General features: G+C 35.8%; 1 protein-coding gene across 11 annotated transcripts in view; it reads right to left on the bottom strand.

Annotated features, from left to right (window-relative positions):
* Positions 1-562: 562 nt before the first annotated feature.
* The window catches only part of pcbp3 (poly(rC) binding protein 3), a 53,861-nt gene continuing 33,725 nt past the window's right edge, over positions 563-20,698 (bottom strand). The window contains exons 6-17 of one of the 11 annotated variants that reach the window (XM_043248976.1): positions 17,679-17,845; positions 17,383-17,406; positions 16,896-16,928; positions 16,530-16,646; positions 15,907-16,038; positions 14,866-14,994; positions 12,295-12,438; positions 10,654-10,695; positions 8,152-8,230; positions 6,963-7,015; positions 5,875-6,044; positions 563-4,847 (exon numbers count right to left, since the gene is read on the bottom strand). In XM_043248976.1, coding sequence (XP_043104911.1) covers positions 4,811-4,847; positions 5,875-6,044; positions 6,963-7,015; positions 8,152-8,230; positions 10,654-10,695; positions 12,295-12,438; positions 14,866-14,994; positions 15,907-16,038; positions 16,530-16,646; positions 16,896-16,928; positions 17,383-17,406; positions 17,679-17,753 — 1,035 coding nt within the window. In that variant the 5' untranslated portion in view covers positions 17,754-17,845 and the 3' untranslated portion in view covers positions 563-4,810. Of the gene's footprint in view, positions 4,848-5,485; positions 5,644-5,874; positions 6,045-6,962; positions 7,016-8,151; positions 8,256-10,653; positions 10,696-12,294; positions 12,439-14,865; positions 14,995-15,906; positions 16,039-16,529; positions 16,647-16,895; positions 16,929-17,382; positions 17,407-17,678; positions 17,846-20,698 lie in introns of those variants that run through there. The other 10 variants (XM_043248977.1, XM_043248980.1, XM_043248981.1 and 7 more) reach the window with 10 other exon arrangements.

Genomic DNA, 20,698 nt, shown 5'->3' with positions numbered 1-20,698 from the left:
CTTGAATACAGCTGTACATTGGTTGAGTTAAAGCTCTCTGAAGCAAAGAACATGTCGTAGAGATCTGTAGCCGTTTACTGCCGCCAAGGAATAAGAACACGTTAAGCCTGACAATTTATCACTTTCATTTCAACTGTATAGGCTAATGCTTGTTTGTGGTTACAGCAGGTCAATCACCTTAAAATAATATACTAAATATCAAGTGAAATAACATCTGGCTGCACTCTTTCTGAGGCAAATCACGTACAGGTTCATTTACATGAAGCTAATTACAACATTTACCGACCTCTAGTGGTAAAAAAAAATGCATAGTGATAAAAAGCTATACAGCTATTTTTATTTTATAGCTTTTTATCACAATGCACAATTTTATTTCTATAAGCTATAAAATATCTATCTATCTATCTATCTATCTATCTATCTATCTATCTATCTATCTATCTATCTATCTATCTATCTATCTATCTATCTATCACCTTGTCTCCCCCAAGCCTACAGGTTTCTATCATGACAAACCACAAAAATGATCATTATAAAATTAATAAAAAACGCACAACAAAAATTCAAGGGAAAACAAACTTTATTATCTCCTTTTTACAAAACATTTCAAAGTTTAACCTAACCTCAGCAGTAATTTGAATCTAATATAGACCTGCAAGCAGCAAACTGTCCAACACAAAATAATTACTCTTACTTTTTTTTCCCCCCAAACAGAATCATTTACAGAAGCACAGACAGGTAGAGGGCTTTTTTTTTTTTTTTTTTTGCTGCTCTAGTACAAAGAAAAACTGCATGACCAACAAAACGAATGTAATGATCCTAGATGTGCACAGTGAGAATTCATGAGTGTTAAATGTATGAGTGCAAATTAACCACATGATTTGCGTGAGAACAACATCATGTGAATATCATGAGGTCGGGCGGAGATGAAACATGAGAAAAATACAAAAAGCCGTTTGCAATGGCGTACTGACTTTCCCACCAAACAGTGAATCATTTTCGACACGTCACTGCGGTCCTATACGAACATTTATTTTTTTATTGCATTTGTGAAATGATAGTCATAACAGTAGTAATAAAAAATAACAAAAGCCTCCCTTGGTGAAGCATTCTGCTACTGAGAAATGTCGAAGTTACGCATGCTGCTGTCTGAATATTAATATGCATCTGTACAGTGATCTAGAGTACAGCACGTTATGGACTAAACAGAACATCAAATAAAACATTCCATACATGTATCACAAGACATAGCCTTGTGTGAACATACAATCTAACTTAATGTTAACAGAGTCTAAGACACTGACACAAATATTACATTTCAAAGCAGTGCAAAACATATGGTAAATGCGACGACAAGAAACTCAACGCTGAATCTAAAACACCAACAAAACGTGTTGAATAACGTGTCGAAAAATGAGCTACTTTAAAGCAACAGCATGACATCATTTCCGGCCATGTGCACGGATGGCTCAGCATGACCATGTGCATACCTTTACTAATCCAACATTAGAAAAGTTCTGTGCTCATAATGGACATTAAATCATAAAATGTCAGATTTCGGTGTGAATTAACTCTTGGGTGCATATCTGTGAATTGACTGCAGTGAAACTGCTAAACGGATACCGAATAGAAATATAGAAATATATATCTTTACAACTTCGATGCTTTGCAAATGCATGCTTTCGTACCAGATTAAATAAATAAGAATGTATTCTTTATGAAAGCTTGTTTCCGGCTATGAATAAAACATAAAGAAATAGTGACTTTTATATCACAATTCAGACGTTTTTCTCGCAATACAAACGAGATTTTAAATTATTATTTTTTCCCCCATAGTGAATAAACCTTTATTTTTTTTTTCTTGCAACTATAATCTTATATCTCATAATTCTGTCCTGAAAATTTTTCTTCGAATGATAAGAAACCAAAACTGTGAGGGGGAAAAAAAAAGTCAAAATTGTCAGATCTAAATTTTATCCCGTGGTGGAAACACACTTCCATAATTTTGTTGCAAGACTGTGAAAGAATTGTTTTTCTTCCTGTGCATGATTACATATTCTCATGTAAAAAGCATGCAATTGGAAAAACGGCAAGAAGGTAAACTAGAGGTTGAATAATGAATCACGTTGAAGCGGTTACATTCAACTTTCAGCTTCGATGCCACATTTTACACATTTAAATGTGGAGGATGAAATACATATTGATGGCTGACTGAAAGAGTTCCGATTTGGATAAAATGGGAACTCGACATGACCTCAGCCTGGTCGCAATCTTCAGGAGAAATTGGGAAAACGTTCAGAGCTTAATCAGAGGGGGCTTCAGCACTGGAAATAAATTGCTTAACACGACACTGACAGTTTTGCTGGGGCGAGAATTGAAGTGTGTAATTTCTGCGCGACTAGCGGCAACAAACAAAATTGCAAAAATAATGACTTCAATCATTCCCCTGTCTGTTTCAATGGAAGTCAAAAGGATGAAATGCCTCAGTACACTGACTAAACAAGTTTTGTTTGGAAACAGAACAAATTGAGTGCCTTGCTGCTAATCTTTCACACGCACAGCATGGCATATTAATTTTAGAGGAAGGTAACTTATTTTTTTGTAGCATCTCTAAATATACATTTCTCCACAGGCATTTACAATACAACAGATGGGGTTTACGGCACTGCACATTCATTTATAAGGTCTCCAGACTTGATAAGTACTTCAATGCCATCAGGGTCTTTATATAACTGCTTTACGAGACGCATGTACCGTAAAAAGAGCATCTTTGCATTTATATAAACATCGCATGTCAGTCAGATTTGCCGCGGATTGTTTTGTGCCGCAGAAATTACACATTTCTTTTTCGTAGCTGTATGATCAGGGATAAAAATATAATTGAAGGTGCAAATAGGTGGCTAAAATAACTGGAAGGAATCATTAATAGAGTGTACAGGCTGTCTTAATAATACTAATAATAATTAATCACAGCAAAACATGCAACATAAACAGCTTAAATTCAATTTTTGCATGTGAGAAAAATATTATTAGAGCTGATCAGTAAGGCTACATCAGCAGGAGATACACTCAAGAATCATGGGTATCAGTAATAATAATATAAACACACAGCGGCTTTAACTGAAGCTAAACAACTGTTATAAAGAAACAATCATGTTTAAGAGCAGACCAGGGTACAAAATCTGCCATCACTTTTGAAAGTCTGGCCAAAACCAATGAACATTCTAGAGCCCGAGATGATCCTGACTAATCACTGAAGAGCGGACTAGGGAAATAACAAGCGCTCTGTTGTATTGGTCTGTAGCAGAAATAGGGGCACGGCAGCCGTGTCGACTGTGCGTGCGCATGTTTCAGAAGCTGTCAGTGGAGAACGACCTCTTAGTCTCGTCTGACGCATGCAGAGCCTGTGCATGACTTTTCGGTTCGACTGACAAACATGGTTTTGGAGAGCAATATGGAAAACACTGTCAGAATGAAGTGCGCTGCTGGACACGTGAGGACAGGGTCCAAAATGAACACTCGCCAGCTACCAAGGGTGAGTAAAAACTGACTTGAAATCGGATAAGTTCGAATTGTGAAACCAGGGGCCTTGGTTGTAAAGACACGCGTATAATGTTCGACATGTTCCAAAATGTACCTACGAATGAATCAACAGCGTTGAAATAACGTCTGTATTTACAAACGATTTTTTTAAAATGAGTCCCACTTTAGAAACTGCAGTTCAGCATGAATTTTTTTATGTGTAAAAACAATGAATGTATGTGTGTGTGTGTGTGAAGTCAAATCTGATCGTAGGCGTTTTTTTATAAACGAGGCCCCTGAAGATTATCATAATAATAATGCAAAATACAGTTTGATAGCAGGTAAAAATGTTCATTCACAACATAGAGTAGTGGCAAAAAGTTAATTTTGGGCCCTTCGTGAGAGTTTACCATACTCACAGAGAGAGCGTATGGTAGAGGAGCACGGGGTGGATTTCATTATCAGCACATCTGTATTCACTTCCAGAGAAATAAAGCCACTGTATTTCTCACACTACTGCAAAAACACGTCGCATATAAAAATATCCTATAAATAATTCTGCGGTAATATATCCAATTACTTAAACTTAGATTGTGGGTTGAATTGAAATGTCCCAGCATGCAGTAAAGCTCGGAGCACGGCTCATACAGTACGTCCTCACATTGATTGTTTGTTTTCATACCGATTTTGGTCTTCCTCTCAGTTCTGAAAGTGAATGCAAGAAGCTAATAATGGATTCTCGGTGTTACTCCGCATGCCACAATGACAGATGCAAACAAATCGTACAGGCGTGGTGCAAACATTCCAACTCCATCAGTCGGTTTCATTATTCATGTATGAGATGCACTGTTGTAAGGTTCCCGGTGAGCAAAGCCCTGGAGCAAAAGCACAGGACTACTGCTTTAAACTCGATCTGACCTAATGAAAGACTGAAAAATCGGAGGATTTCATTGGCTTTGCTGTACCACACCACAAAATACGGATTGAAAAACGTGAATTCACAGTGAAAGCGATGGCAAAACAGGACACCGGTGACGTGAGGTACTAGAGAGTCAAAAAAAGGTAAAGTGTCTTTGAAAATAATTATAAAGCAGGACCATCGGGAGCACAACAAAGGTTGAGTAGGAGGAACATCAAACTGAGATTTGAAATATGTGCACATTATAGAATATAAATTAGTCAGAATTACTGAAAATACAGGACAGCAAAAGTACAGAGAGAAAACAAACTAGGTGCAATGCCATTGGTTCAAGGGTCATGTGATGCAGTGAAGGATCATGGGTAGAAATTAGAGAGTGCCCATTCCAGTGACCTCAGACGTCAGCCTAGAATAGTTAAGGGAAGAGGAAAAGGGGGTGGGGTAAGGAAAAGATAGAAAAAATAGATAACATAAAATAATTCTGAAAGCATTTGACACTTCTGTACAAAAATGATAGCTTTTTCCGCCTTGTTGCTCTCCGCGTCGAGTAATAAGCATGCATTACCGTCGATTCGGCTAAGCTGAAAACAATCAAGCTCTTAACAAATGCAAAAATAAAATCTCTTCCGCTTCTAAAGAAACACAGTTTCCAGCATTTCCCCGATTCTGACATGCGTTTGTTCTTCGTTACAACATCTGCATCACATCACTAGCTCCTTGCCAACAGCATTGCTAGAAAATGCTATTGGGTTCAAACTACAAGACTTATGCAGCAACCGTACTGAACTAATCTAACAAATTTAAAGAATAAATAAATATGTAACAAGATCCAAGCATTCGGCATGCTAAAATACTACACTAAAACACTGCATAACATGAACAAATCATACTACAGTTGACCTGCTTTTCTTTTTAAGGTTTTTTTTTTTTTTTTTAAGTCAGTAGTCTGCCTACATGATCGTAGCTACTGATGAAGCTGACCATGGGGTTTAAGGGAAAGGTTGGTGACCTCTAAGGGAAGATTGTATACATATATATATATATATATATATATATATATATATATATATATATATATATATATATATATAATGTTTTTTAGGAATCAGCTGCTGATAGCTTCAGATAATGAAAGCAGTTTGGGGCTTCAGGATGTAGTCATTGATGAGGGGTCATTCCACATGGCGGCCACGTCTCTGAACCTGCCATCAGAACCGTGGGAAAGCAATATGCATTAGTTTGGCCCCGGCCGCTACCCTGCAAGCCTCAACATCACACACAAGAATAGATTTAATGGGCCTGTGGCTAAACATCTCGGATTCCCCGAACACACAATGTGAAGATCCTATCTGAGCTGCTTTTAGGGAACTGTTTTGAGTTAGAACACCAGAAAAATGTTTGGAAACACTTTTGTGAAATGTTGACAGGCTCACCTTGCGTTGATGAGGTACTGGGCAAGGCTGATGTTGGCGGGGGTTCCTGTAATGGTTATCTGGCGCTCTGATGACCCTTCCATGGCATTAGCTATTTTGATCTGCGCTCCAGACATCTGACGGATCTCGTTGATTTTGGTTCCCTGGCGCCCGATTATGCAGCCTATTAGCTGGGAAGAAAGCAGAAAGGTTCTCAAAGGACTGTCAAAAAGAAAACAGTTTGTGTTACAGAAAGTATGCTTCTGTGACAATAGTTTTGTGACAGAAATCTAAACCATTTCAAAATTTTTATTATTTTTAATTTGGAAGAAGGGATTCAAACTATTGAAGAGATCCCATTGGATACACTAAAGATGGAAACTTGGAAGATGGAAATTTGAAACACTGAATTGAGTCACACTTACACTACTGTTAAAAATATACTTCTATTCAGCATGGTTGCATTAGATTGATTTGAACGATTGAAATGGATAAATGCTGTTCTTTTGAACTTTCTATTCCTTCAAGAAAAATGTAACATTTTGCATAAAAATATAAAGAAACAACTGGTTTTGTCATTGATAATAATAGGCAACATTTCTAAACCAAATTAGTATGAATAAAATAATCTAAAGAATCATGTGACACTGAAGACTATAGAGTAATGATGCTAAAAATTGTGTTTTCAGCAAATTATTCAAATAAATAAATAAATAATTAGTTTAAAAATATATTAAAATAGAAAAAAAGTATAATAGGATATATTCCTTTAGTAGGATATATTGAAATAGAAAAAATGACCAATCCCAAACTTTTGAATGTTAGTGTAAATCACAATAACTGACTTGTGACCCCAAATTAGAGCCTAAACAATTAAAACGATACAGTTTTAAAACAAATCTGTTGGGTTCTTTTCAATAGTTTTCTCGATGGATTCATACACTTTGACTTCTGTTTGACTTTGACTTAGATTTGTTCTTAAAAGACCCTGACTTGGACTCTACATCAGACATCTATTCTCAAATAAGCTGAAATGTATTTGTGTCATCAGTTAGGATTTTCTGACAAGGGACTGGGAGTCAAAATGGAGCATCAATCGTTGTACTCACATCATTGGGAATGGTGAGTTCATGAGTACTGGCCGGGGGACTGGCATCCAGACCTGGATCAGAGAGCAGAGGGAAGCTCGAGAGACAGCCTAGGATAAACAGCACTGCATACACACGCTGGAAAGTGTCAACACTCAGTGTGAGCTTTAGAAGACCGTGGCCTTAATGGACCAGGTTCAGAGTGTGAGGAACTCTTAGTGCTCCTGAGGCTTTTTTTAATGGAGGCCTTTTTTCACCTTAAACTAATATCTCTAGCGGTTCTCACATCTTGTCTTCTGTCAAAGCAAACTTTCCTACAGTATGTCCTTGGTCTAATACAAACATATTAGATATACTATGTGAACAGCAAAGCATGTTCTGCTCTCCACATGGCATTGGGTTTGCCCTTAGTAATAGCTTTAATCTGAGCTTGAATAGGGCAGTATTTATCAAGATGAATATGTAATGAATGGCTTCGTGGAAGATGTGTTGTGGTCTGTAAAATCAAAACACTGATATGCTTCTCTTACACCAGTTTCTGAAGGGCAGGAAAGAACACTATTTTTTTTTGCCATTGGTAATTCCTTTCGAGCATGAAATTCTACACCATTAGTCCCCTGTACGTGACAATGTTGCATAAGTAGGAAAACCTCGCTATCTTTTATCCCAGGTCTTAGCAGTACAGGATTAGGTGCTTCATAAAACGTTGACAAAAAAAAATGGAAAAAAAACAATGCAAGGTGAGGTTTTTTTTCCCCAGAAGTTGAACCTAAAGTTCAAAAAAGTAGAAAATAAAGAAAGAAATAATGGGTAGGAAGGATGAAACAATTAATGTATTGTTTAATGCAATAAAATAAATAAACACAAAACACTAACAAATAAAATAAAAACCCTATCAAATAAAAAAAAAGAAAAAAAGCACTGAAAAAACACCTACAAATTACAAAATTACAAATTACAACAGTAACAAATAATTAAGTAACATAACAGAAATTAAACAAAAATAGTAAAATAAAAAAGCAGTATTTTTTGGAAGAAGCAACAAAAATATAAAATAAATAGATAAAAATCCACAAAGTGAAGAGCAACCACCACGGGCATGTCATGATGCTTGACATGGAACGAGAAGGAAAGAGAGAGAGAAAGACGAAGATAGCGTCTCTACAGGTACAAAGAGAAGGAAACTTCAAAAGGGCTCGTGGGTACGTACCAGGGAAAGCAGGGGTGGTCTGTCCGAGGGGGGTAAAGGGGGTTTGCTGCATAGCCAACTGGTGGAGCTTGGTCAACTGCTGAGGGTTTGGAGGGACAGTAGAGCTAAGAGGTTATTGTTATAAGACAGGTCACACCAAGAAATCAAGAAACTAAACTAGAACAAAGAGACAAAGAGGATAAGAAGCCATGACACACTGTGGTGGAAGAAGAGCAAAAGAGAAAGCTGAAGAGATAGAAACTTTAGTAGGACTTGGCCTGACTTGGTGGGTTAATCTTATCTGATCGCTAACTGATCTGTCATAAGCTCCGTCGTAGCATTTCCTAAAAAATTATTACAAAAATTCACAGCCCACTAAATAATGTTTTATATGTATCATTTTATTTGAATATTGTTCCAACAGTAACCAGGCACGTCGCTTAACCAACGTGCAAATTGTCCAAATGATGCTATATTCACTAAATGTTCTTATTTTAAGATCAAAGTGAATTTTTTTTTTGTAACCCGAGTGGCTAAACGCATTAGACGGTGGCGTTATTACCAAGGATAATTTGTCGCCTGAACTACGAGTGAACCGTTATCCATCAGAGATATGAACACGTAAGTGCGCGGGTAACCTTCAGAGGACACGCAAGTCCATTTTACAAACAGTCTTTGAATCACAGCAGACTTGCGCTGGGTGTTGTTGTGTACACCCTCTAAATCGGAGTTTAAAGCAGGTTGAAAGGGATGTCCAACCTTGACTTGAGTTATTGCAGTGTCAGCAGAAGCGTCTCTAAGCATCAATCACTGCCAATCCTAAATGAAAAGAACTAACACAAGGCATCTCTCCTTCTCTCTGATAGATATTCATTCAGATTATCGCTGAGGAAAACATAGCTATCAGGATTAACAAATCATCTGGATTGTGAGAGTGCTTCCATTTTCCTTCAGTTTATCTTCTGCACAACTATGTAGTCAACTTTTGTTGTGTTTATAAGTGAATGAATTATCAGTTCTCAACTGCGATTCCACATCTGCCTTCTTATTTTCCATCTTATGTAGGCTACACTTTTGTTTAAAAGTGGGGGTCGGATAGATTTTTCATATATATATATATATATATATTTTTTTTTTTTTTTCATAGTTTTTATATTTTGGTTTCAGGGTGTCCCAAACAACAGGATGAAATGCATGCAAGGTCAAAAAACACCTTTATTTTCTTATAATATGGTTTATTACCTTTTTTGTTCAACAACTCCCAAACCATTCGTTTAATGATTAATTTTTCCAAACCCCTCCAATGATTGGTCGATTTAATTTAAAGCAGTGTTTCTTAGCTTAGCCTTTAGCTCCAAAAGCAGCACTTAGTGGCAAAGAATGAGTTTGCATTTTCATTCAGACCAACGCGAAAACACCATAAAGTCGGCAGGCAATATGCTAATGTTTCATGTTGACATCAACAGGGCTGGGGACTTAACAACTCGTTTCAACTGAGAGTTGACTCTTTCTTTTGAGGTACAATAACTGTGCACACACTGCACTTTCAGATGTAAAACTTTACAGGGTGTTTTCCTTTACTTAGAGTTGTGCTACACATTGCATGAAAGATCATTTTCTAAGATTCATAATAGTGGCACTTTAATGCTTTTGAAAGAAGTCTCTAGCGCTGGTCAAGGCTGCATTTATTTGATCACAAATAGTTCAAAAATACCTATATTTTTGGGGATTTTCAGCAGTCATTACTCCAGTATCACACGATCCTTGAAGAATAACAATATGCTCATCTGCTGCTCAAGAATTATTATTATTATCAACATTGAAGACTGTTTGCCGTTTAATATTTTTTGCTTTATTTGCAATCAGTTGAAATATGTATCTATTATAATAGTAAAAAATATTACATTTTGAACAGCTAAATTAAATAAATGCTGAATGAAATTATAAATCTGACTTAGTGCATGTAAACCTTTACAGGTTAATGTAACAGGTAAGACACAAACATAACATAGTTTGAAATTCAAATTATAGCTGCAATTAACAAATAAAATGTCAACATGACATAAAATCCGGTTGCCTATGCAAACAAATGATACTTTTTAGTCCTTCCGCAGAACCAGAATTATGTTTCTGATAAAAATCAGAAATGTTGATTTGCTTGGTAAATTTGCTTAGCACTAATCAAAGGTGGTGCTTGTTGGTCGGAATACTTCAGTTCTAACCACGTCACTTTCGAATGACCTCAGAGCGAATCTCGTATTGTAATTCTATGCCGACTACCTAGAAAATGACAAACACTGTCATTTCCTCCAACAGGCCAAGTCCTTAGAAGTTTGGTTTACATTTCGGAGGGCTGAGGTAGAGAACATTTTCAGATTGCAATGCGACAAAAATTACACATCAGAAACGTCATATTAATATTACTGCTTAATATTAATAGAGAGGTCCACGCTGAAAACTACAGAGCCATGCAGACTGCTGATGGTGCTAGGGAGGGAAGAGGGTGGATGGCTGGGGACTCACATCTGGGTGTGGAATGGCATATTGTCCCTGAATTGTGTAGGCCTGTGAAAGACAGAGAGAGAGAGAGAGAGAGAGACAGAGAAAAAACATTTTTACAAGGCTGCAGGGCCCATTAAACACAAGAACTGATTCATAACCGCTAAAGGATCTATTAATATTTTACAGGGACATTCGGGTTCAAAAGCTGAGTTTTCCTTCATATTTTATGTGAATAATTTTTATGACTAGTTATACAGTAATAATATTCAGCGCTTTAAATAATTGAGGCTTTTCTACACAAATGTACAGCTCTCCTGGCGTCTATTCAAGTGCACGCTATGCTTTAAATGCATTTCATATTCTCTTCAAATAACAAACACTTTCCTTTAGTAGGTAAATATATCTGTAAATAAAAGCAAATCTATTTCTGAACCATAAGAATAGATGAATATAAAACACCCTTCACGTTTTCTACGGTACGTAAAATTCTGCTTTTAATGCAGTGTCATATTTTAAAAAGAACATTCATTTAAAAGCGTCACGTTGTAAAAGCCGCGACGTGCCATCTATGTTGGATGAAGCGTCTGTGAACGAGTTACGTTGAAAAGATCCTAAGAGTTTAGTTAAAGGATATTGTTATTAATCATCAAAGGACTGTTAGATAAGTGGAAAAACATTACGCATTGTAGTTTGTGTTGGTTAGCAAATGAGTGGGGATGACTTTGAAAACCATGTTCGATAGCATATCCCTTTAATATTTGCATCTTGACATTTCAAGTTTTATTGGAATCTCAAATTAATGCAAATCCAGGTCAACTCTATCAAGAGTCTCTTGCGCGTATCTTGTGAAGTTTCACTTCAAGCTTTGAAAATATTAAAAGGATATGATATTAGCTCTGAGAGGGAGGAGTTTATTTTGCAATAAGAGTGGACAACATCAGCGCGGAATAAAAATACGCTCAAACTGCCAAGAAACAATCAATGGCATGTGAAAGGTGAGGTATGCAATTTTGTATTTTTCAATGTTGAAAGACAATGTTTCTATACCGGCTGAATACACAAAGTCTTCTAAGGTTCCTGAAGGTTTTTTTCCAAAGAGAATAACTGCATTGAAATTTGTTAGTGCAGCCCAACATGTCCGATACAAACAAAGGCTTAGAAAATAAGAACATTAATATATAATAATAATACATTTGTTCTAATTTACGGACGCAGAATCTTAAATCAGTTGCAAGAATTGAGTTTTTCCCTCGTAAATATGCACCTCATTCCAAATGCTTTTATGCTTTCTCTTTTTTTACGGTAACTTGTAAAGGGGCAAAAACGTTTAGAACATGAAAATGAAATGAAATCGAAGCACTCGATTTCAAAATGCACAACACTTCACACAAATGCTTGCAATCATTCGCAAAGTGAATTTAAAGTGAACTGAAGTCTTCTAAAACCTCTCAGAACGCATTACAGCGGCAGAAAGACAAAAAAGTAAGAAATATGCATTCATTTCATTTCCATCTCTGCTTAAAAATTCACTTTTTGGATGGCAGTAGCCTCCTGACAGTCTCATTGGCAATCTAAAGCTCCTCTCTCTCTGCAAGCATTTCCCTGGTTAGGATGGTGTGACAGCATGCGAGTGAGAAGGTGAGAAAACCTGAGTGAACTAACAGGCAGTGGCTGGTGCTGCAGTAAAAGGCTGAGGTTGGCTGCGGACGCCGCCAGCGGGTCGGCTCTTACCTGGCCACCTGAAAAAATGACGGGGGTGGAGGCGGGCTTTGGGCGGTAGGGAATGGTGGCACCTTTCGGTGGGGACTAGGAGAGGGGAAGAGGTAAGAGGCAGAAACAGCGTTAGAACAGGAGGCAGGAGTTCGCGGTGGAGTGTTTCTGTGGTAAAGCTGCACAAAAGTCAGGCAGGAGCACAGATGCTGTGAGACCCCAGCGCTTGAAGATTCGTATTCTCTAGGCTCTGCGTTGTAAAGCTCAGACTACTCTACAAAACAAAATAAAACAGGAAAAAAATGGCCAAAAATCAAGCTGCAGCTAAAAGCCAACAGAGAAGGGCCCCCCAATGGAATACTCACTGACCTTTTACTTAAAAACATTGAAGCACACCATTGTTTAAAAGCTGGTGGTTGGTGTGAATTTTATTGTTTTCGAAAGTTGTTCATATGCTCACGAGCGCTGTTTATCTGATAAATAAATACAGTAAAAGCAGTTTTATTGCGAAATATTATTATAATTTTTAATAACCGTTTTCTATTTTAAAACATTTGAAAATGTAATTTATTCCTGTGATAACAATGTTGAATTTTCAGCATCAGTGCTTGAGTCAGTGTCACATGATCCTTCAGAGAAATCATTCTAACATATTAAACTGGTGTTCCAAAAACATTTCATGTAATTATCAATTTTTTACATTTTTTTGTGGAATTTTATTTTTTTTTGCAGAATTCTTAGAAATGGAAATCTTAAAACATATATTTAAAAAACGTATAAATAGAATAGAAAGCATAGAAACTAAAAGAAACATTTTATTTATTAATTTCATAACACTATAAATATCCTTGTTGTCACCTTTGGTCAATTTATTGCAACCTCGAAAAATAAAGTTATTAATTGTCTTAAAAAGTATTTTTTTATTGTATGCGAAACAGCAAGTGTCAAACAGTCATATGCCATGATTACATCAGCTCATTACATTGCATGTATAATTATTATTTATAATTGCATTTTTGTTTAAGACCAGTTAACATTTCATACCTTCACTTTTGGAAGTCCGGTCAAATAAAGAGTCAGCAAAGAGACTTTTGCATTCATTTGCCACACTGGAAATGAAAAACGGTTTTGTTCGAAACGAACACCCCCAACTGAATGCTGAGCAGTATGAACCATTTTAGTTTGCAGTTTTATACGTTAAAATGTGTGGCTGATAATATTTCTAATTCATTTGTCACACCGGAAATTGAAGATCTAATCAAGCACGTTTAAATTTGGAAACATTGTGAATTGCTCTGCACATTTGCAAACGTTAAACAATAGTTCTAGAGTTCCAAAGAATGAGGCAGTACCTGTTGTAAAATCCCAGGTGATCTGATTACTTTAGAAATATGTCTGTGGCCGCACGAGCCAAAAAATGAAAAGCATCTAATAACGGCCTATCAGAGCACGATTCACCTCAGCGGGACATCAGTCCTACACGTCATTGGTGGATAAGAATAACATTTAAATCAATAAACTGAGAGAAGGCACAAGCAAGCCAAAGGAAGCTTTGTGTTTCTCATTAATCATAAGTAAAACAATGTAGTCTCTCTTTGGCAGGGTGGCTGTAATAGAGTGGCTGTGTGTACGGTTGTGCATCCACCCCATTGTTATTGTCATAACGAATGCATTTCCAACAAAAAAAAAAGAAAAATCATTCATCATTACTTCACAGTGCTCCAAAACAGACTTTTTTTTCCCCTCCGTGAAACACAAAAGGAAAATGTTGTACTGTACTGGTGGCTTTTGTCTCAGCAAATACGATGAATGGGGAATAAAAGTTTTAAAAAGAAGGCAAAGCCGTCTTTTTTTGTACATAGTTTTAAAATAAACTAACAAACTAAATGTAATGTATATTAGTCATAGAGGTAAACACTCTGTAATAGCATTAAACAACATATCAATCATAAATAAATGCTTACATACTTTTAATATCATACATTATTGCTTGTTCCTCAGCTAACCATGTTCGTACTTTTTTAACGGAATACACTAAAGGTTTAACTAATTTATGCCAAGCAATCTAAATGAATGCATTCTGATTGAAATATGATTAAATATGATTGAAATGGTGTTGCACATTTTATATTTTGTATATTGTACATAATTCTCTTTATATCTGTCTTGTCTTGTTATCGTGTTGCACTGTAGAGTTTTTGTCTTTAAAACAAATTCCTCTATGTGCAAACATACCTGGCAATAAAGTGATTCTGATTCTGATTATTTAAATAAAATTACATACATAGTTAATCAGCAAAACCATGTCATAAATTATTTTGAGTGCAATAATGTTTTACTTCCTAACAAAAAGCAATTTTATATGCAATTCAAATAAATAAATCCTACATTTAGGCCAACTTTTTTTAACTTCTTGTGTTCAACAGTGTAATTAAGGTCATATGGGTTTAAAACAACATGACGTGGTGTAAATAATGAAATCTTTTGCATTCTTATCCTTTAAAAATCTGTACAATACTGTACCTCCAGCATGACCACACATATCTGTTTGACACACTGGATGATGGCTTCCGGGGTGCCAGAGATTGTCACTGCGCGCTCTGTGGAGTTAGGCAGCATGTCCCCTGCTACCTGCACCTGAGCTCCTGTGGACTGGAGAGAAAAGGAAAAAACACCAGGCAGTGATTAAGAGCATCCGCTGCTGATGATGGCGTGATCTGCTCTGAGACCGCACTGCTCTCAGGGGAACGCTGGGCCAAATGTTGCCATCTGCATGCAAGCATACGTTTCGGCTGAAGTCATTTAAATGTGAAGAACGAAATCAGCAGTGTCTCGAATTTGAACAAGAACCGTTCAATTTTGTTTTAAGATAAAGCAGCTATTGGTAGACAGAAGGACCTGGTTACGCTGAGATGTTAATATGTTTACATGATTTGTATATATTTGTGAGTTCTGTCATCCTGTGAACCCGGGAACTCACTGCTCACATGACCAGTCACATCATTTTCTTATGTAAATAAAGAAAATGTAAATTAAAATGCATTCTTATTATTGTGAAAAATATGCATCATTAGGTCAAACGTGTTATTATTATTCCAAGAATATTTTATATAATATATAATCTTATTTATTATTAGACGGTTTAAATTTCCCATTTAAAAAATAGCAAAATAGATATTATTCCAGATACAGTTATGTATCTGTCTGTTTATAATACACATTTGTTGTATTGCATACCTGCTGCTGCCATGATAAAGACCCATTTAAATGTTTCCTTGTTCTTTCTATTCCCACTTGCTGTATTGAAGTCTTGTTCTTTTAAATACTTTCCAGCATTTCAGAAAAAAATATGTACGCAGCATTACACACATACAAATAGATATGTATGCAAAGCACAATAGTTACCTTACGGTGTTAGGGAGTGCTCGAAAAGGGTTTAAACACAGAATTTGGGACAGCAATTAAATTACAGCATGACCTTGACATCCTGGATTTTGAAAATCATTTACGTACCTATGAGAAACAATTATTGACCGAATAGGGCTTGAGAGCAAAGTTTCATACCTCTCTCATCTCTTTGATTTTCGAGCCTCCTTTGCCGATGAGGGAGCCGCACTGACTGGCGGGCACCACGAGGCGCAAAGTGACAGGGGGCTTACTGGTGGCTGGGCTGTTGCTCATGGAGTTGATTATATCCTAAAGAAATGAACAGCATAGAACATAGATAACACACAATGACTGAGTTGAAACGACTGTTTAAAGTTTTTTTGTGAAGCTGCGTGCGCACTAAAGCCAGACTTATCTTTTATAGTCTTTTTATCAAGTTCCAAATAAAAGGAGAAAATAACAAAATTGGTTGAAACACTGTTCATTTCAAATGAGTTTAACAGATTGGATTACTGAAAAAAATAACAATAAAAAAGGCACTGCCGATTTTTTTATTTATTTAATTGCTAACCTCAAGTATATTGAGATTGAACACTGTTCAAACGTTTTGGGTCAGCAATTTTAATATTTTTATTCAGCATGGATGCATTAAATTGATTGAAACGGACCGTTTACATTATTACAAAAACCCGTTAGAAATCCTGTACTGCACAACAAATTAGGAAGTGCAACTGTCTTCAAATTTCATCAAAGTGGTTTATGCTAAGTGAGATTTTTATATACTGCATTCAGGACAGCACCTCTTCAAACTTGTATGCGATCATAGCGAAGGCCTTAAAGATGGCATCTGTGGGTCCAGTGATGGTGACGATCCTCTCAGGACAGTTTCCTTCCGAGATGTTGATGCGAGCGCCGCTCTGTAGGATGCCAAAAGTCACGTTAACCTTCATATTCTTGTTCTGCTTCTGGTCTGATAGACTCCAAGAACAGCTCAAAACCACACTTAAAAGGAGCAAATTTAAACTACGTCCTCTATCCAATCTTTATAAAGGGTAGCAAGTTCATTTCAAATGACGACTATTATTTTTACCCAGACTACACTGAGGTCTAGCCTAATCTCAACAGAGCGAGAGGATTTTGGTAAAACATAGCAAAAATAAACCTACCTCTTCACGCATCTTCTTCACAGTTTCCCCTTTCTGTAGCAAACAGAAGAGTGGAGAATTTGATTCAGTGCGCACACACACACACATATATACACATACATATATACTCATACATATACATATGCATATATACATATACATATATATATACATATACATATACACACACATATACAAATACATATACACACACATATACAAATATATATATATATATATATATATATATATATATATATATATACATATACATATATATATACACATATATATATATATATATATATATATATATATATATATACATATATACACATATATATATATATATATATATATATATATATATATATATATATATATATATACATACACACATATACACACACACACATACACACACACACACACAGACACACAGACATACAGACATACACACACATACAGAATATATTTAACATACATATATTGTCGGTATTTAACATACCTTTCCAATAATGCTTCCAACTTCCTGGAAAACAAAGAACCAATAAAATCATTGCAAACGTAAGCATTTTGCCCATTCACAGTTGTATATGAACGCATCATGAAAACGGCTATATTTTACATTCATTCCTTGTTTACAGAGATTTAATGAGTCTAAAAGGTCACTGACAACCCCTGATTCACCTTGGCCTGAAACCGTGGGTCAGGAGAGGACAGATCCCTGAGGCACACAGCAGTGACATCACAAGCCCACCCCCCTTCCACTTCCCTCTGTACTGCTCTGCGGGCTCAACTTACCTTGCCGTGCATGAGAAGCCGGATGGTCAGGGTCACATTCAGCCCGCCCTCTGACTGGACTTTGTTGGGTTCCATACTAGGAGTGGAGGTGAAGCAGGAATATGGTCACGTGACAGGAAATCCCCAGGAGTAGGACGAGAATGATGGTACAGCAGCCAACCAGTCACCTGCGCGGGGGGGATGGGATAATCACAGACAAGAGTCATGAAGAGCCCACAGACTTCCAAATGAGAGACCAATATGTTTGCCTTTGCTCAGGAGAGAAGGCTCAGAATTAAAGCAATGCTCCTGCTTCAGAAATCAGCATCTGCAACATGGTGTTGTTTGTCACAGAAAATAATTTTGATTTTCATCTCTCAACTTATTTTAAATGAATACACTATTATTCAACGGTTTGCAGTCTGCAATAATTCAATGAAAAATAACAATACTATTATTATTTAAAACCACTGTTTTCTATTTTAATATAACCAGCTAATCATTAATATAAAGCAATCATTAATGTGTAATGTAATCTATTATTGTGTATTTCTGAATTCATTCAGAAACCATTGTAATATACTCATTTTGTACTCAAGATGTTTTCTTATTGTTATTAATGTCAAAAACAGTTATGCTGCTTAACATTTTTGTAAGAATTTTTTTTTTTCAGGATTCTTAGATGAATAAAAAACAGCATTTATTTGAAGAAGAAATCTTTCCGTAACATAAATGTCTTCTTCAACGTCACTTTTAAACATTTCAATGCATTCATGCAAAATAAAAGTGTTAAGTTCTTGTAAAAATATCTTAAAGAATCCTTTGATCTAAAGAATCTAAGAAAGCAAAGGTTTTAATTATTGAGTCTAATTATTGCTCCTAAAATTATCCCATCGTCTCATGCTAACATGTTTTTAGGTTATATATTGGTGAATTTTCATTGAAATGACCTTACTGTAAGCATTGCTTTTTCTCTGTCACTATTTTTTGTAATAATAAAGAGTATGCTCTAAGTATAGACTGTATTGAATGTCTCTATTGAGTTTCTTTTAACTCTACGCCACAACATAATTAATAGCCTTTTATATGCATAGTTTGAACACAAGAGGGAGCACTTTACAAGTAATCAAAGTCAACTTAATATCATATTCATAGCCAGGCAGTGATCTCAAAATAGTTTCATAATCTAACAACCACTGAGAACATTCGGCTTGTTGCACAGCTGAGCGAAATATTTCATGGGGTATAATGCCAGCGTAACAAGATGTCATGCCTCACAAAAGTGACATCCCAACTAAACTGATCTCAGTTCAATCTTATAAAAAATAAATGAATGCATTAGAAATCTAACCTTTACAGCATCAGTGTCCTGAAGCTCAAAAAGGCCCTCAATCCAACACAATATGATAATATTAGGCAAAAATAGAATCTGTATAGAATTTACACAAATGAATTAAACTACATAGTGTTTACATAGTTATGATAGAGAGAAACTAAACAGCACACATTAAACCCAACTCTTAAATAATTGAATACAAAAAAGTATGTCAAATTGCATTAAATATAATGCATTTTAATAAAAAATGCCTTAATATTGAGGATAATTCAGTTGAGTTTTCAGCCAGAAGCATCAAGTCCATTCAATCCTGTCTAAATCTGCAGATTTCTGTGGGTTTACCATAAACAAGGTCATATAAAACAACTTATTTCCATTTTGTGTAAAACATTCATAACATACAGCTTATGGGAATCTGTATTTTCTGTGTCTCTGATCCCTCCGATGATTTCTCATGCTCAGCCGCTATAATGAGTATCTGTCTGCGCTCTGATGAGGGAGAGGAAATCCTAACTCCTCAGCACAGCTTCAGACCTGTCCCTTTTTCGGTGATTTACGCCATCATGTGGGTCTGCGGATCAACAACGATTGAGAGATTGAAACATTAAGCCGTCCCCGTACAGCTGCCAGAGCTTCGAATGGAGCGCGAGATAAAGATAGAGCGAAACAGGAATGATGGTGACCATAAAAAAAAAGTGAGGTGAAAGAGAAATGAACGTGAACGCTCAAAGAGGAGATGCACGGAGAGAAGTTTTAAGCACAAACTTGCAGGTTGTGTGTGAGAGAAACATAGAGAAAGCAGAGGAAAGATAAGAAGAGATTCACATGGGCATATGAGATGAGCTGCCAGCTGTCCGCAAATCTCCTGCTTAGCACAGATTGCATAAAAATTCTAATCTGAGCTAAGAGCGCACAGAAGCAGCAAAACAAATGGACATGAGTGAACTGGCTCGTACTCCTGCAAACAGGACAGCTCTATTTTACCAAACCCCAGTCCTGGGAAACCCTGGAAAAAAGAAACAAAAAAGAAAAAGAAGGGTGCTTAAAGTATACTTGCAGATAATATGATACTAATGTGATAAGAGCGTACTTATAATAAAAGAATAAAGTCTTAAGGAAACTTGCACATTGTCATAATACACATTATACATAACACAAGACCATCCATCCATCTTCTACCGCTTTATAATTAAAGCCAAATTTAAATTTTAAAAGTACATTTTAGATCATTTTAATCTTTTGCAGAGATAAAAATGTATTAAAGTTTAAGCTGTAGCATGTTAATTGATTTTCCATTTAAAGTGAATATATTTTAAATGTACTAAACTGCTATTGTGTACTAAACTGACAAATATGTAAATACAGATGTATTAACATAACACAAGTTTTGACTGAATTAATGCATAAAGGAACATTTTAGTATCAGTGACGATGTTTAAGTTTTGCTAATATTTTTGAAAAATATTTTTCACTAATTATGTTGTGATTTTTACATTTCAATTTTTTTTTAAGATTAAAAAAAAATATATATATATATATATATATATATATATATATATACTATATTTCAGTTTTAGCATTTCCAGAACATCAAATTAAACTTAATCTACTGAAATAAATTGCTCGGAACCAAAATAGCTGAAATACTACTATTTTTATTACACAACTACTGTATAATAACCCTGCATTAGAGTACAAAGTTTAT

This window comes from Puntigrus tetrazona, chromosome 9 (genome assembly GCF_018831695.1).
Source record: "Puntigrus tetrazona isolate hp1 chromosome 9, ASM1883169v1, whole genome shotgun sequence".
Taxonomy (NCBI): Eukaryota; Metazoa; Chordata; class Actinopteri; order Cypriniformes; family Cyprinidae; genus Puntigrus; species Puntigrus tetrazona.
The sequence above is the reverse complement of the archived record's forward strand: the minus strand, read 5'-3'. Positions and strand labels throughout refer to the sequence as shown.